Source organism: Mesocricetus auratus, unplaced genomic scaffold (genome assembly GCF_017639785.1).
Source record: "Mesocricetus auratus isolate SY011 unplaced genomic scaffold, BCM_Maur_2.0 Super-Scaffold_100014, whole genome shotgun sequence".
Taxonomy (NCBI): Eukaryota; Metazoa; Chordata; class Mammalia; order Rodentia; family Cricetidae; genus Mesocricetus; species Mesocricetus auratus.
In genome coordinates this window covers 4,685,283-4,697,679 of record NW_024429197.1, presented here as the reverse complement: position 1 = coordinate 4,697,679, position 12,397 = coordinate 4,685,283, and the positions used below count along the sequence as shown (strand labels likewise).

At 44.9% G+C, this 12,397-nt stretch overlaps 2 protein-coding genes across 2 annotated transcripts in view; one reads left to right on the top strand and one right to left on the bottom strand.

The window, feature by feature from the left end:
- Positions 1 to 5,448, bottom strand: part of Pla2g5 (phospholipase A2 group V) — a 36,919-nt gene extending 31,471 nt beyond the window's left edge. Inside the window, exon 1 of the mRNA XM_040756266.1 lies at positions 5,327 to 5,448. The gene's annotated coding sequence lies outside the window, so the exon portion shown is untranslated. The remainder of the gene's footprint in view (positions 1 to 5,326) is intronic.
- Positions 739 to 4,136, top strand: LOC121143875 (phospholipase A2, membrane associated-like). The gene is made up of 5 exons (XM_040756269.1): positions 739 to 877; positions 1,538 to 1,589; positions 1,793 to 1,937; positions 2,216 to 2,325; positions 3,695 to 4,136. The coding sequence occupies exons 2-5, from the start codon at positions 1,547 to 1,549 to the stop codon at positions 3,835 to 3,837; spliced, it is 441 nt and encodes a 146-aa protein (XP_040612203.1). The 5' UTR covers positions 739 to 877; positions 1,538 to 1,546; the 3' UTR covers positions 3,838 to 4,136.
- Positions 5,449 to 12,397: the final 6,949 nt, after the last annotated feature.

The window sequence follows — 12,397 nt, the reverse complement described above, 5'->3', positions numbered from 1 at the left end:
ACTTATGCACACACTCATGCACACACAGCTGCACACACATGCACACTCATGCACACACTCATGCACACACAGCTGCACACACATGCATCTGCACACACAGGAGCAGCCACAGACACGTAAGACAGACAGGAAAATCATACGGGATGAGAGATGGGGAGGAGCGTGGAGGGGAGGAAGAAGAGGATGTGGAGGTGCTGGGAAGATTGGGGGCTCAGAATCCACCCCATTCAACCCTTCCCTTGCTGGAGTGGACAGTAGGACTTCGAGAACTAGATTCCTGCATTGTCCTCATCACCTCTCAAGAGGTTTGTGCAGCCTAGAAGCTTCACAGAGGCTTAGCATGTCCCTTCTGAAATCGACTGAATGGTGGATGGAGGAAATGAACAAATGCTACTGAACCAATGTCCCCTTTGCTATGCCCAAATGTCACAATTGATCAGGAGAAAGGAACATTACAAACACTTTCATTCTCACCTCTGGACAGAGTCCTTGCCAAGTCCTGGAAGTGACTGCTGAGAGGTGACCTGTTGGTCACACCCATTTTAAATTATGGAAAGTTCCTCCTCCAGGAACTTAGCCACTTTCTCAGCAGCTGGGGAGGTTTCAAAATCAGCAGGAAATTCATACCGTGTCACCCCATGGTACGAAGGATTTTCCAGCACTCACGGCTGTCCTGCCAGTTGATGAGGGGGAAAAGAGGGGATTTCCAAGAGCATTGGATATGCCTATCTATGAGGCCAGGATTTGACACGCCCAGCTCTCCATCCATGTGCCTCACCAACCCCAACCCTGCAGAAGGAATAGCTATTTAAGGGCAGTTGGACTTCAGGAAAACCAGACAGGCCCCTGAACAAGACACTGCAGCATCATCTGAGAGGTAAGTGCCCAGAAAATCCTGCCCTGTGGCTACATTTGAGTGGTTGTGTAGGTGAATGTATGCATGTGTGTGCATTTGGACATGCATGTAGATGTGAGCCCCCATCACGTAAACATGTAGTAGGCAGTATCTGTGTGCAAGCATGTTGTGTGGGTTTGTGAAGGTGCTGAGGGAGAACCCGAGAGCATGTGTGCATGCATGTGATCTGCACAGGGTTAGAAAGGCTTGCAAAGAGAAAGTGCAGTTTTAGCTGGGGACAAGGACACTGGGAATCAGACTCCATGGATGGAATTCCCAAGCCTCGATCTAATGTAAGGAAGCAGGTGGAGTATCCAATGAGGAGAGCCATTGCCTTCAACCTCCCAAATCTGTGCAGTAAGTCCAGACTCCCAGGAGGAACGAAGCAGGTACAAGGTGTATCCCAGTATTTTATCATTTCTGTATGAGAAAGCATGCCACAAAGTCAGGAAGGGACGAGAGGTGACATGTATGATGCACTGTCAGAAGCCACTCTGTATGCACTCTATGACTCAGACCCATGAAAGAGCACGTGTGTGCTCTAGGGTGCCTAAACCAGACAGCAGAGCAGGGCCTGGGGCAGAGGCTGAGACTCCTGGGAGGGAATGCCCAGGCCAGTCCCTCTGTGCTTGGTCTCCACAGGCTGACAACATGAAGGTCCTCCTGCTGCTAGCAGCCTTGATCATGGTCTTTGGTAAGAGCTGACTCGGAACTCAGCAGGGAGGGGGTATTCTGAGGAGTGGGCAGCCCATCCTCTGCATTACTTCCCATTGCCCCAGGCCTGGCACAGTGGGAAGAGGAAGGCATCCATTAGTGGGGAGAAAGATGCCAATGCAGAGGACAGACACGGGGTTCACTGCCCACCCCACCCCCAGCCATTCCTCCATTTCCTTTCAGGCCCAATCCAGATCCAAGCCAGCATTGCCGAGTTTGGGCAAATGATCCTGCTTAAGACAGGAAAGAGACCTGACACCAGCTATGCCTTCTATGGTTGTCACTGTGGCGTGGGTGGCAGAGGATCCCCCAAGGATGCGACAGATCGGTGAGGACACCTTATCTTTTGTTCACTCTGGCTGGCATGGGACTAGGACAGAGTTAGTCCCTGCTGCCTCAGTGCCCTGGTGGGGACAGGACTAGGACAAACCTGGTATCCCCTGCCTCAGTGCCCTGGTGAATCCCTGCCAGCAAAATAGTCAGCACACTAGGAACTCTGCTCTGGAGTTTGAGTTTCTGCCCAGGGTCAAAGGTCAAGGGAAATACTGAGGCAGCAGGACTGCAGGGCTGTGAGAGGCAGCCTTAACAGGATGTGTCCCCAACCAGGTGCTGTGCGGCTCATGACTGTTGCTACGACCGTCTACAGAAAAGGGGCTGTGGCACAAAATTTCTGACCTACAAGTTCAGCTACCGAGGGGGCAAAATCACCTGCTCTGGTAAGAAAGACCCCATCATGCCTGCAAGCTTCCCTCACATGTTTTGTTTGTTTTTTGTTTGTTTTTTGGGTTTTTTTTTTGAGCACACAAATGCTGGGCACTTTGCTGGAGGAGAAGGGGAATTTAGCCCTCCCTCCTTTAAGATCTTCACAGAAGACTCAGGGAAGGCAGAGAGAACCTTTGCACACCTGAGACTTGAGGAGGCTCCTGCAAGCAGCGCTATCTAAGCTGAATCCTGAAAGAGTCAGTGAGGCACACAGTGGCAGAGGAAGGTGGGCCATCCCCAAGCAAGGCACAGCATGGCCAAGGGGCAGAGAGAACCATAGGCTACTCGGTGCTGCCCGATGGACACAGGATGAGTCTGAGCGGTGAGACAAGGAAGGGACAAGGTCAAGCCCGGGCTCCCTGGCCATTGTCTAGAAGTTTGTGGACTACAGCGACAGGGACCTATTATTTGGAAAAACAACAATGAAGACTTTTGCAAACAGAGGGCTCACCCTGACTGGGTGGATGGGCGGGAAGGAGGAGGAGCCTGCTGCCTGCAGGGGAGTGACACTTGGTGTAAAAGGGCCATGGTCAGATTGGAAACATCACAACCTGTGAGAATTCTAGCCCTGTGTGGTGCCAAGTCTGGGCAACTTCTATGCCCAGGATCAGGCGTCCTCAGCTCTGGGCTGTTGCTAACATCTGTGCTTATACTGTAAGACCCACTATAGCTCCAAGAGCCCTCCTGTCCTCCAACCACAGACAACTTTCTCTCACTGAGACTTTTTAGAGAGGGCAATGAACACTGCTCAGCAACCCCTGTGGACCTCCTCTTTTTGCACTGTATTCAGAATACAGCAGCATACTACCTTAAGATCAATGCCTGCCGAGGAGAAAGGGTGGACCACGCCGGTTTTCACCAGGTCCATCCATCCCGAGACCAGAGAGGCTGGGCTTCCTCATACAAGCAGGTCTGTTAGCAAGAGGGGATAGCAGAAATGTAGCTCAGTTGGCAGAGTACTAGCCTAGCACACAAGATTGCCTGGGTTCCATCCCTAGCACTGTGTACATTGGGCATGATTTAACATGCATGGAATCCGAGGACTCAGGATGTTGAGGAAGGATGTAGAGGCCATCCTCACCTACATAGAGTTCAAGGCCAGCCTGAGCTACGTGAGATCCTGTCTTTAAAAACTAAACAAAACAATGAAAAACTAGAAGAGGTTGTCTAGGAAGCAGGTAAACCTCTGGCAGTGCCATGCTTGGTGACTGTGTGACCGTCAGATGAGGGTCCGTCTTCCTCGTCTCAGAACAGGCAGGTCCCCGCCAGCAGCCATGGGATATTAACAACCCTCAGCTCAGTCTCTATTTTTCCTAATTTCAGCAAACCAGAACTCCTGTAGGAAACAGCTGTGCCAGTGTGATAAAGTTGCCACTGAATGTTTTGCCCGGAACCGGAAAAGCTACAGTTTGAAGTACCAATTCTATCCCAACAAGTTTTGTAGTGGAAAGTCACCTAAGTGCTGAGAGAGGCGCCTTTCTCGGTGTCTGGACACATTGTCTGCTCTAGTAACCCTCTGCACCCCAGCCAAGTCCCCCCAGTGAAAAACGCCCCTCTCCCACCCTAGAGGCATGGTGGGGGCCCTCTTGTCATGACCCAGAATGAGCCACCAAAGCCTGATGAGTTAGGCTGACCTTTCCCCAACACTCATCTACCTGGGACTAACGGATTGCCCATTCCCACTTTCTCTTGGCATCCAACTTCCTGACTCGAAGTACCAAAAGAGTCCTGAGAGATTCTTACAAATAAAGTAATTTTTCAATGACCACGTGTGTTCTCTTAATGAGAAGTGAGACAGGTATATAAAGTATGCATGCTAAAACTACAGGCTTTGGGGCTGGAGAGACAGCTGAGACCATAAACTGCTTACCATGCAAGCATGAAGACCTATGTTCAACCCCCAGGACCCACATACATACAGCACACACTTGTTTACAAGCCTAGAGTTGGGGAAACAAAGACAGGTGTGTCCCTGGGGCTCCCTGGCCAGCTGACCTATTTAAACCAGCAAGTTCTAGGCCAGTGAGTGACCCTGCCTCCAAAAACAAGGTAGATAATGTCCTGAGGTCCTATCCCTGAGCGTGATCTACAGCCACCACACATAAATGTACATACATATGTATGTATGTGTGGGCACATGCTGACACACAAGCACATATACACACAGAAGAACAGGCTTCCGGGTCAGTCTAGCTGGATCCAACAATAAGTACCCCACCACTTAAGCCCTGATTCTCTTATTCAAGTGGAGACCCTTGTCAGAGCCTCCTGCTAGGGTTTTTGGAATTAAGAGAGGAAACAGAAGTCAAGCAGTGTCTGACCACTACTGCGTCCATCCCTGGCAAAGGCAGGTCTCCTCCCCCTCCCCAGGCCAGAGCCATTTCTCCTGGCTTATCTGGGGGACATGGAAGCCTTCGCTGGCAGAATAAAGTGGAGTTCTCCTGTCAAGGTGCCACCCCTTTGAACTAAAAGAAAACAGAAATCGTGGAAGACGGCGTCTTGTGCCCACGCACCTGACACAGATCTACTCCCGGAAGACTGCCAGAACCATCGCGTGTGCAAAGCTGGCCACCTAGCAAAAATAGACTCCTATGACACCCGCACTTGTCAAACTGAGAAGCTTTGCACAGATCCTTAAAATGCCCTGACAGCTCTTCAGATTCTCTTTGCCTGTGAAAGAGCAGGCAGGAACCAGCGAGAGCTCCCAATTCTGGGTATGGTTCTTGGGACCAGGGTCGACAAGTAATCACTGTGAGTGGTCTGTGTCTGTAGTTCCCTCTGCCTATTGTGAATCTGCTAACCTTTACACTTATATCAAGATAAGGGCAAACTGAAATTAAAAATCATTTTAAAACCCTACCAACCCCTAAATGAAAGTTTCTCTTTGACATTTTGGCCAATAGAAGAAACAATTTTAAATCCCTCCCATCCCCAAACAGTGATCTTACAACTTACGATAACTCCTTGGGAACCCAGGCACTCAAGGCACCCTTCTCTGAAATGAAAACTTGGGACTGGAGGCCTGGAATGAGTTTCATGAAGTTGTTCTGCCCTTTCAAGTCGCCCTGATGCTGGGGTCTGAGCCTTGTGCAATAGTAAGATCTTTGGCATGGAAATCAGTTTCGAGTGCCACACCCACACACTGACTGCCAACCACCTTTCAAAACTCATCCCCAAAAATGCCTCCTGCCCAAACCGATGAGTCAAGCAAAACATCCAAGGGAAACTTAAAAAAGGATTAGGCTGAGCACGGGGCAGAGGGAATGAAGGTTGGCGGGCCAGGAAGATGGCTTAGGGGATACAAATATTTATTAAACATGCCTGCCAACCCAAGTTTAATCCCTAGAACTGCCACAGTGGAAGGGGAGAAAGTTGTCCTCTGACCAACACATGTGCAGTGACAGGCATCTGTGTGTTCATACTCACATGCATCATATATATTAACACAAATAATATATATACTATAATAGTAATAAAATTAATCTTAAGAGGCAATTATTATTATTATTTATTGAATTCAGAATGCTTTGGCAGTGTGTTATTCTCTAGTTCTAGCTAATATCTAGCTAACATATAAACTGAGTGAGTTCCAGGAGAGCCAGAGATGCACAGAGAAATTGTGTCTCAGGGGAATAAAACAAATCCATCCTCACTGTGTGACTGGACAGAAGCTAGACTCAACCCGGCAGACAAAGCCTGTGTATATTAACTTGATTCTTTTAATTGACATGGTTAGACCCATCTTCATTGTGGTTGGCACCACCCCCTGACTGGGGGCCTGAGCTGTATAAAATGGAGAGCTGAGTACCAGGGAGCATTCTTTGCTCTCTTCTTGTGAGTGTGGATGCCACGTGACCAGTTGCCTCACGCTCCTGGGGCCCTGATGTCCCCACCAACAATGAACTTACCTTGAACTGGGAGCCAGAGCGCATACATGCCTTCTCTCCTGACTTGCCTCTGTCACTGTAAAAGGAAAAGAAGCGAAGAAAGACACCGAGAGGCTATCCCGCTGTGTTCCGTTACACTGCGACTACAGGCGTGCTCCCTCATGCCCAGCAAGCTGTCCTGTGTCCGTAATTACATTCTTCATAATTAGCGTTTACACTCATGGGTTTCAGATGGTTTCTTGCCCTTGCCTTGTGCAGCTGACACCTTCCCTGATCTGGCAGGACTGAAACAGATGCTCTGTGTTGCCCAGTCAATGTCCTGTCCTCCTGGTGACTGTCACTCCAGGTAGGGGGCAGAGGGATAATAGACCATCATTTTCTTTATCCCCTTGCTGCTACCACAATGGGTACTTTGCTCAGCACCTTGTCACCAAGCACCTGAATCGGCAGCACTCACTGAGACCCTCATCCCGAGGCGTGGCCTGCCACCCATGAATAAGGACGAGAGAAGAGGAAGGAATAAATGTGGAGGGCGGGGCACAGCCTTCATTGTTCTCACATTTCTCACCAAGCAGTGTTTTGGGACAACTGCCACTGTGACAGAAATGGAGATGTCCTAGGCAGACACTTATTCCCCACTCTTCAGTGAAGGTCCCCAAAAGATGGAATTTCCCCAGGAATCTCTGGTGCCAGCCTTAGGAAAAATCTGACTCACACAGTTCTGATGGCATGACAGACCACCATATGAGAGTGACCGGAGCAGTGGATCAGTGATTGGCAGGAGCACACCTTTGGCCAGGGCTGCTTAGTTAGGCACATCCTTTGCCCTCTTCATGTCAAGACCCTGAAGATGGACTTGGGCTTCACTGGACCTCTTTGTCTATCTTCCTGCCGTGGCCACACTGATTATATAAGTCTCTGCTTTTTCACTGTTGCTTCTGTTTAATTGAACCGTTGAGCTTGGTGGCTGTGCCTGGTTCCTTAGGGCTGCCAGGTCCCAGCTTCTGATCCTAAGGGCTCTGGTGGCATCGTCACATCTCTGGAGCTTCATCCTCTCAGACTCAAGGAAAAAAAACAGAAGAAAAACATAGTCTAGAAAGTTCTCTAGCTGGGTGTAGTAGCTTAAACCTGTAATTCCAGCACTTGGGAGGCTGAGGGGGAGCCTGAACCTGAGACAGTCTAGGCAGCACAATGAAAGAAAGGAAATGAACCGTTTCCTCCAGCCCCACCCACTCTGACCCTGCTCATCCTCCGCCTCTGGACCCACAAGCTCAGCTCCCCACAACTGCACCTGTGGTCCAGGTTGTCCCCAGCTTTCTACAAGGCTTGACGTAGGATCTTTCATTATTTTCTCAGATCCAAGCTCCTCTCTCGGGCCTGTCATTCTGCCAGACTGGTTTTGGCAAAGGAGCCAGGTGCCTCTGCTAATTTGCAGTCTTGGCACACAAAAACGGGGTGTGGTGTACAGTGCAGGATCGTGTGTGTGATTTAAAATGCACACAGAGTTACACAAACACTGAGTCCCTCTCAAGGAACCAAGCATCTAAATAAAATAGAGGTGGATGGAAGGCAGGAGAGGAAAATGAATGCAATACAACAAAACAGTCTTCCACCAGCAGAGATAATAGCATGCTATGAAATGAGACCACTTCTCTGATCCTTTCAGCATTTACCCTGCTATCTGACTCTGGGTTCTTATTATTAAGACCAATTGGAATTCGTGCACATCTGTCACCCAATGTGGGGCACAAATTCATGAAAATGCTGATTGTCTGTGCATTTGCATACAATGGCACATGCCTGTCCTCCATGTGGGTGCTCCCAAAGGAGTCACCACCTCCCCAGTTAATTTTTCCTCTCTTTTTTCCTAAGCCTCTAAGCAAATTTGGGATTTTTCTGTTAGAGCCTCTCTGCAGCAAACTCCACAGGCACTTGGCCTCCAAACACTGGGGGAGTTAGCTGCTTTAGCAAGTTCCCCCATGTAGTCAGTTGGCTCTTTAGCTTCTTTTCTCCCATTGGTTGTGGGTTTTCCCTGGACCCCTTTCTCAGGATGCTGTCGAGCTAAGCAGCTGCCTTGAAATCCACTCAGGCTTCTACTGTTCCACGTAGCAGCATTCATTCTCGCATTTTACCATCATCGGAATCATCATTCATTGCTGGCAGATTTGGTGAGACAATTATGAATTCTTAAAAGGAGGAACTAGCTAAAAGACAGAGTTATTTTCCACATTAAAATGGGAAACACTAATACAATGGGGGGAGTTAGGTCTCTGTATGATAATATGCTGGACAGTTTGAAAATGGAACAATTAGATGAGAGAATAACTAATTTAGATGATTGACTTATGTGATGGCAATTGTAAACATTATCAGTTTTATCATTTTTGTTTTATCACTAAAAAAGTTGGTTAATATGAGTGCTAAGATACATGTTTTAGAAAAACATGATAAGTCAGATCATAGAGATATTCAGATCCAGACAGAGAGACTTAAAAAAGAACCAATTTCAGCATTGCATTATAAGGTTAGAGAGGAACAGTCTAAGGTTTTCAAGCAACCAACTTTAATTTATTCAGTAACCTTACAGGAATTGCCAAATGATAGCTATCCCTAAGGCTGTGTAAGAGTTGATTTGACTCCTGTGGAAATGTTAGATTTAAGGAGATTCAAAGAAGTGATAGTCTCATATGGCATGCATTCACCTTGAATTATAAAATTATCCCTCAAGACTGGAGAGACTTGGTTATAGCAGTCTTGGAGCATGGTCCTCAATCACAATGAAGGACCTGGTAGAAAGATAAGGCTAAGACCATTGAACAATGAAGTATGGAAATCTCCCAAGACCCACTTCCTGAAGAGGGAGAGTATGGTAACACACAAAGGCAATCTCTGTATGATGACCAGATGCTGGCTTTATGCCTCCCATAAGCTTTGACTGCTTGGGACAGAATTGGAAAAGTAGGAAAGAAAATTGAGTCACAATTAATGCACAATGCAAAAGAGTAGTTAGGTTGTTAAGGGTAAGATCAACACCCTCAGAGGAATAGATCCAAGATACAATCAATATTGAATTTCATAATGATGATGATGCTTGGATGGGAGAGGTGATTTGTAGAGGTTTGAAAAAAAGTCAAACCGTCAAATGTTTTAATTTCAGTAAGCAAGGTCACCCAAAAAGGGGTCGTAAATAGGGCTTTCCTAGACACCATGTTTTTTCTAAGTGTAATCCAAACAGAATGCCCCTCTTTTCTGGAGTATGCAGAAGGTGTGGCACGAGAAGGAATTGAACTGATGAATGTGGATCAACGAAGTAACCCTTTGTATCAGGAAGTCCCTTGAAGGGCCTCTTTCAGGCTGTGTGTCACATTCAGTTCAGTTGCTTTCTATCGCTGTGAAGGAGACCCCTTCCCAGAGAAATTAAAGAACATAATGCCTATTGTAAGAAACCATACTGCTCTGGATGATAGAACAGCTGTAGAAGAAAGAACAAAAAAAAAAGCTGTAAAGCAAATATTTCAGCAAACTTCTATAAATGAACCAAGACCAAAATTAAAAAATACAAATAAATGACATCATTATTGAAGGTCTTATAAACACAGGTTCAGATGTAACATAATTGCACTAGAACCTTGGCATCCAAATTGGCCTCTACAGGAGGCAAATGTTCAGCTTTTAGGGATTGGAACATTATCTCAGGTTAAACAGAGAGCAAAATGTGGCCTAATATAGCAAAATGTGTACTTAATATAGCAACGTATTTGTGGGGATGTGACTTATTACAGCAACAGAATACTCAGATTAGCATTCCTCCAATCTTAGATACAAAGCATAAATTAATGTATGTTTCTGGGAAAAAGATTGGAAGGTATTATAAAGAACAGTCACTGACCATTCCGGCTGTATAAAAACAGGGCACAACAGCTGCTGACCTTTCAAAAGCACCAACAATCCTACATTTAAATTGGTTGACAGACAAAACATGTATGGATTGAGCAATGGCTTTTAACATCAGAGAAACTGCAGGCCTTAGAATAGCTGGTACAAGATCGACTAAATGCTCAGCATATTGAAAAATTAGCCAGCCCTTGGAATTCTCCTGTATTTGATATTAAAAAGAAATCTGGAAAATGGAGAATGGTAACAGATCTAATAGCTCCTAATAAGGTGATACAGACAATGGACTCTCTACAGTCTAGACTTCCTTTGCTTTCTTTATTACCCAAAGGATGTCCTCTTATAGTTATTTATTTAAAAGATTGTTTCTTCACTATATCTTTACAAGAGAAAGACAGAGAAAAATTTGCCTTTATGTTGCCTGCTGATAATTCACAGCCTGTTAAAAGATATCAATGGAAGGTTCTCCCATAGGGAACGTTAAATAGCCCCACCTTGTGCCAATAATTTGCATGGCAGCTGTTGAAAATAATACCTAATCAATTTCCTCAGTCTATAGTTTACCATTGCATGGATGACATCTTAATAGCTGATTCAAATGTAGATACTTTAGAAATAATGAAGTAAAGAAAAGTTGGCCTTGTTGGGGATGACTAATTGCTCCTGAAAAAATACAAAGGGGAGATTCTATTAATTATTTAGGATATAAAATAGATCTACAAGAATTCAATCCCAGAAGGTGTAAATCATGTAAGATCAATTGTGTACTCTTAATGACTTTCAAAGACTGCTGGGAGACATTTCCAATCTACAAGCTACTATAGAGACAAAAAAAATGATGAACTTGATAATTTGTTCCAAGCTTTAAATGGTGACAAGGACTTAAATAGTCCAAGATAATTATCAACTGAATCTGAGAGAGAATTGTCTTTGATGGAAAAGAAATTACAGGATGCCCATGTGGATCATTTGGATAAAGAGCTCAATTGCATTCTGGTTATTTTACCCTTTATGCATTCCCCTACAGGAATACTAATGCAGAGGGAAGATACTATCTTAGAATGTATCTTTTTACCACATAAACAGGGCAAAAAAATTTAAAACTTATGTGGATAAAGGTCTCTGACTTGATTCTAAAAGGAAAATTGAGACTTCATCAATTAGTAGGAATAGCCCCAGCAGAAATTGTAGTACCTTTTACTAATGATGAAATTGACAAATTACAGGCAGAAAGTGAACCTTGGAAAAGAGCTTGCAGTAATTTTAGGGGAGAGATTAACAGCAATTATCCCAAAGGCAATAGAATTCAACTTATAAAGAGAACTAACTGGGTCCTTTCTCACAATGTACAGGAAACACCAATATCTGGAGCCCCTACATTCTATACTGATGCAAATAAATCAGGAAAGGCAGGTTATAAACCAGAAAATTTAAGTAAAGTGACTTAAAGTCCTTATGGTTTGTTCAAAAGTCAAAATTATATACTATTCTCATGTTATTAATGGATTTGTTGGAAACTGTTAACATAATTATTGGTTCACAATATGCAGAAAGAGTTATTTTGCACATTGAAACTGCTGGATTTACACCAAATGATACAGAATTGACTTTATTATTTATTCAGTTCAAGAAATAATCAGGAATAGGAATCATCCAAAATATATAACACACATCAGATCCCATACAGGTCTGCCAGGCCCTCTAGCACAAGGTAACGAAGAAAATGATCAGCTATTGATCGGAAATGTGCTAGAGGCCTCAGAATTTTATTTTTAAAATGTCATTAACAAAAGTTTGGAAAAATATTTTCCATTACTTGGCATTAAGCCAAAAATGTACTACTTGCTCTTTGTACAACCAAACTCCAACACCTGCAGGTAGTGGCCTAAAGGGTCCTCAAAATAAAGAAGTCTGGCAGATAGATGTGTCCCACTTCAAAGAAATTGAAAAATTAAAATATGTACACCACACCATTGATACCTATTCAGTTCAAGATTTCAATGGGCAACTGCTTTGAGTTCTGAAAAGGCTGATTCTGCAATCACACATTTGTTAGAAATCATGACCATCATGGGAATACCTGTACAGATTAAGACTGACAATGCTCTAGTATATGTCTATGAGAAAATGAAACAGTTATTTTTCTTTCTTTTTTTTTTTTTTTTTTTGGTTTTTCTAGACAAGGTTTCTCTGTATTGTTTTGGAGGCTGTCCTGGAACACGCTCTGTAGACCAGGCTGGCCTCG